Raw genomic sequence first — 5,767 nt, 5'->3', positions numbered from 1 at the left:
CACGCTTGAGGTATTCGGCCAATCACAACGCACTGGATAGCTGGCCAATCAGAGCACACCTCGCTTTTCAGACCGATGAGCTATATTATATTATATTATATTATATTATATTATATTATATTAATCTCATTTTTGTCTTATCTTGTTTTATTTTATCTTTTATGTTAATTTTATTTATTATTATTTTATATTCTTTCTCTTTTTATTTTTTTTAAAGTATCTTGTCTTTCTATTTTTTTCTTTTGAATTTTTTATTTAATGTAAATTTTGTCTTTTTATTTATTTATTTATTTTATTATTCTTTTTTTTTTACTTAATGTTTATTCCTTGAACACAAATCATAAATCAATTAAACATTGAACATCAATCTGTTTTTCACCATGAAAATATTCTTGTATGCTGACATGGTGCGCACACACACACACACACACACACACACACAATTAAAAAAAGTGTATTCTATAAAATATGCATGTGTAGTATGAATGCAATCCGGCCATGCCGGTTTTGTCATGTGACCTGTCAGTTGCATCACATCTCCACTATTTATAAACCTTTTCCCATCACTGATACTAAAGTGTCCATCAGATGCACACTTCAAAATCTTGCCATATGTAGTAGGTCATCCGGGTATTTTTTGGTCACTTTTTATGAATACAACAAATTTGGACATCCCACTCAATTGACGCTGCTTTTTGGATGCTAATATATTAGGGAAATAGACAACATGAGCTTAACGACATATTGTTTTGATGACAACACATCGCAGTGACATCACAGAGCAAAAACATTAATCTGCTGAGACACATTGCAATTTTCTCTAATAAATCTGATCCTTTTCACCTGGGGGCAAGATGTTGAAAAGCTCTGACGTGATATACAAGTTAAAAATTAAAGTTCGTTTTCAAACCTTTTTGAAAAGTGTCTCATTGACAGTTTATAAACTCTTTTAATTGCATAAGCAAGCAATATGACACTCCGGGGCTGTTTGTCTACAGTGATTAAGAGCATTGTGCCTTTATGCAGCAGCATGCGCTTTGACTAATTAATTAACATGCATTGCAGGGTTTTAACCAGACTTTGTTTCCAACAGGGCGACAAGCGTGAGATGTTCAACACGGTTCGAGACATGATCTACGACTTGATTGAGTGGCGCTCCCAGATCCTGTCCGGCACGCTCCCGCAGGACGAGATGTCCGAGCTCAAACAGAAAGTCACCTCTAAGATGGACTACGGGAACAAGTATGAACAAACACACGCACACAAGCTGCTGATTCGTGCTGATCGGGTCATGTTGGAACAGTGAGAGCGTGAGCTGGAAGTCACAACTGCAGTCCGTTACATAAAATCTGACTTTTAATGAGAGCGTTTATTGCTCTTCATTTTTATTCAGGGTCTGTTTTTGCTGTGAAGGGTCATTGTGAAAGATTTTCAGCACTTTATCCGCTTTCATTTGGGGAAGAAAAGACTTGTTATTAATCAGCGGTGTGTGCTGTTATTCGTACTTAGGGTTAAGGAATTAAACTTTTAACTCCAAGTATTAAATGGTGATGCTATTAGATGATTCTCACCTGGCAAACCAAAAAACAAGTAGACTTGCATTGAAGGACCAGTAAGTGTTCTATATGCCCAGAACACTCCACAACACGTGGTGGTGCATTTTTGCATGTGCAGGCATTTTCAGAAAATCTTCAGAAAACTAAAAAAAAAAAATTAAAGAGATAGTTTACCGAAAAATGAAAATTTGCTGTTAATTAACTCACCTTCAGGCCATCCAAGATGTAGGTGACTTATTTTCTTCAGTAGAGCAGTAAAGAAGATTTTTAGCTGGAACCGTGGTCCTTGGTGGTTCATAAAATGCAAGTCAACCGCTACTGGCACTTTGAGAGTCAAAAAAAGCATATCAAGGAACACAAAATGAATACCTGTGGCTCCTGACGATATACTGAGATCTTATTAAACGAAATGGTTGGTATGTGCTAGAAACTGAACATTATTTACAACATTATTACCTGTAAAACAGAGCCTCAAGCAAACGGCCTTTGTTCAGCAAAAAAGTCTTTGTTAAAGCATTATAAGCCATGAACCAAACCAACCAGCTACAAGGTGAATCACAACATTACAATTCACAAAAAAAATCGCACAAAAAAACAAATAACATAACTGAATTAAAAATGATGGTGAAAAATAATTATATCTATAGAATTATATCTTATATCTACAGATTATATATATAGAAAGTTTATATGAAGTTTATTGTTAAATATACATAAATGTACAATGTAATATTTAAGTATTTAGTTTTTACTTGATTTGCTTGCTGCAACTCTGATTAGTGGGATTTTATGTTCAGCATCATGGGTAACGTAATTTTTCTAATTCAGTTGTTAAATTTGATTTATCACGTTCAGCAGCGGCAGCTCTTAAAGAAATAACAGCCAAAACAACCTAATAACCTGCTGCTGTGTTGTCTATTAATCAAAGGACAAAGAAAAAAAGAGGAAAAAATAACTTTTATAGCTTTAAGGATTCATCTAGGCTATATTTAATTTAGAATTTAGAATTTTGTTTGATATTTAAAAAATATACGTGCTGGTCCTTCAAGAGTCACTCTCAGCTTATCTGTCTATTAAGCCAATATATATATGTGTGTGTGTATATATATATATATATATATATATGTATGTATATATATATATATACATACAGTATACATGTTCATATACATACACACACACACACATACATATACATATATAAACACATATGTATGTGTATGTATATTGAGATTTTATTTCTGAAGCCCTCCTCCATTGTAGAGGTGCATCGGCTCAACCAATGGTGTGAGTTTGGGGCGGGGCTAATTGCAGTTCTATTAAGTTACTCTAGTTACACGCTTACAGACTTTTTCCCACTCTTTAAACACATTCAAGGCCATCTAATAGCACTAGCAGCAAGTTCATTATTACATTTTTGGAGTGTTTCAGTGTTCCTGTTAACTTTAGCTGTAGGAGGAAGTGAGTATACAGATGAGACGATAGAACCGCTTAGGTGAAAAAGTCACTAGTGACTCACATGTACAACTCTCAGTTCTCAGTTCAAGTCTCTGTCTTTGTCAACTTCAAGTGAAAGGTTTTTATTTTGTTTCGATACAAATCCAGAATGCTCTTAGTAACCACATAGCAACATGCTGAAACCATTGATAACACTTCATTATCATGGTTGTGACTTTTACACTAAGTGCTACTTACATTTACTGAAAATCAGTTTAATCTGTCTTATTCTTTTTCTGTTATGCTCATTTTCACATTCATTTAGTAGAGAATGTCCAAATAAATGGATCCATTTGGGTCAGTAGAACACAAATCTTTGTCTCTTTCAGCCAACTGTGTTTTAAAGTGTCACCATCCAACCTGACAGAACTGGAGTGGATCTGCAAGAGGGAATGGCAGAGGATCCCCAAATCCATGTGTGAAAAACTTGTTGCATCTTTCCCAAAAAGACTCATGGCTGTATTAGATCAAAGGGGTGCTTCTACTAAATACTGAGCAAAGGGTCTGAATACTTAGGACTTGTGATATTTCAGTTTTTCTTTTTTAATAAATCTGCAAAAATGTCAACAATTCTGTGTTTTTCTGTCAATATGGGGTGCTGTGTGTACATTAATGAGGAAAAAAAATTAACTTAAATGATTTTAGCAAATGGCTGCAATATAACAAAGAGTGAAAAATTTAAGGGGGTCTGAATACTTTCCGTACCCACTGTATATATATATATGAGACATACAGTATTAATTTATACTGTTTTGGTTTAGTATTTTAATTTTAATAATTTTTCTGTATATACTTATTTTTTAACATTCATATATAATGCTCAATAAAATCTCCCAGAAAAACCATACAGAATATTAATAATGTATTTATTAATTTTATATCGTCAGCAAAATCATTTCTAATACATTGTGAATATACGATATCGCTCAGCTCTACTATTATGAAGGTCAGGGCTTCTTTAGACTGAACTGTGTTCATATAAACCCTCGAATATACTTATCTAGGAGGTGAACATCTCTGTCCTCAATGTCTCTCTGTTGACTGCTGAACTTCAGCTGTTGAACCTGTAGTGCTTTTAGATGAGTCTTGAGCAGGTGCTTCCCTTGATGCTGCGAGACAGGAGTTTTCATTTAACATCCTAATAGGTCAAAGAAACTCTTCACATAAAGATGAAAGTTCTGTCTCATGTTGTTGCAAACCTGTAGGTGAAAGTCTGAAAATACAACAGCACTGCTGTCCTGTCTTTCCCAGGTGACCCTGCCCAGATGTTCACTGTCCTTGAGTCTCTTTCAGCAGATACATATCATTCATAATGTGATATAGTTTCTTTGAGACCGACTGCCACGAATGCCTGTCTTGCATGAATAGTCTTGCTGACTTTAAGACTCGCATTTGAAAGACTAACTATGTGCTCAGATGCCATCATTTTTTATTTGTTTTTATTTTTCAGTCTCAGAAGCAGAACTTGGATTTGAGTAGGCAGGCCAAGTTTGCCTCCACACCCTCGTTCGCCCTGTTCGTCACGCTCAAGAATGTCGTGTGCAAAATCGGAGAAGATGCAGAAGTGCTGATGTCACTATATGACCCGATTGAGTCCAAGTGCATCAGGTCAGTGCACAAACATTTTTTTTTATTATATTTATTTAGTTTTTTTTTTTTATTAGTATTTTATTATTTATTTTGAAAAACTTTATATACATTTTTATATTTTATTATTGTTACTAATTATTATTATATAGTATATTATAAATATTTTTAATATTTTTAATATTTAAAAAATATTTTTATATTATTTAGGCCAATTTTAATAATTTGACAATAGTTTGACCCACATTTGGGAGCCTCAGTGTCCAGTAACCATGATGTTTCACATCCTCAGTAGTAAATCAACCACAGCATTTGTGCCATGCACACAATTCTCAATGGTCTGTTTCAGCAGTAAATGATCATGTTGTTATATTCAAGTGTGTCATTGTATTTTCATTAGCATTTATGCATTTATCAAATGTTTTTCTATCTAAAGTGTCTTGCAGTGCATTAAAGCTGTACTACTATATTTATCAGTATATGTGTTCATCGGGATTTCATGATTTTGAAATTGCTACTATGCTGTGAAAATAATGTCATTTAATATCTATATGTTTTTAATTTTCTTGCAGTGAAAACTATCTTGTGCGCTGGTCCAGCTCAGGTTTGGTTAAAGACATCGATCAGCTCCATAACCTGCGTGCCGTATTCACTGTACGTATTATTTTGGGCTTTACTTTTGACACTATTCTGGATTATCATGAAGAGATGGATAAATGCTGTTGAGACATGATGCAGACCAGATTGAAACCTTTATGAGCACCACGCCTCATTGACAACTACTTTATAATCTGAAACTGAAATCCAACTATATAAATGATTGATTTGGAACCGTTAATACCAATAAGATGTTTATGCATCACACAATATGAGCAGAATCACATATGAGACGTGACTACTAGTAACTTGATGCTTGTAGTCCTAGCTGGGCAATTACAGAAAATATAGCGTGCAAATATTGGGTAAAAATAGTTAGCTTAAACTATTTTTTGTCAGTACTTTTCTCTACCAGTGCTATTTTAGTATTATTTATATACCATTATATATTTTGTAGTTTTTTTATATACCATTATATATTTTGTAGTTTTTTTATATACCATTATATATTTTGTAGTTTTTATTTATTT

General features: G+C 33.7%; 1 protein-coding gene across 1 annotated transcript in view; it reads left to right on the top strand.

Annotated features, from left to right (window-relative positions):
* Window positions 1-5,767, top strand: part of LOC107711371 (dedicator of cytokinesis protein 1-like) — a 275,068-nt gene that overhangs the window by 49,804 nt on the left and 219,497 nt on the right. Inside the window, exons 6-8 of the mRNA XM_016516364.1 lie at window positions 1,094-1,288; window positions 4,504-4,661; window positions 5,213-5,294. Coding sequence (XP_016371850.1) covers window positions 1,094-1,288; window positions 4,504-4,661; window positions 5,213-5,294 — 435 coding nt within the window. The remainder of the gene's footprint in view (window positions 1-1,093; window positions 1,289-4,503; window positions 4,662-5,212; window positions 5,295-5,767) is intronic.

The sequence above is a fragment of the Sinocyclocheilus rhinocerous genome, unplaced genomic scaffold (genome assembly GCF_001515625.1).
Source record: "Sinocyclocheilus rhinocerous isolate Xijiao unplaced genomic scaffold, SAMN03320098_v1.1 scaffold402, whole genome shotgun sequence".
NCBI lineage: Eukaryota > Metazoa > Chordata > Actinopteri > Cypriniformes > Cyprinidae > Sinocyclocheilus > Sinocyclocheilus rhinocerous.
Note: the sequence above shows the minus strand (reverse complement) of the source record. Positions and strands in the feature narration are given on the sequence as shown.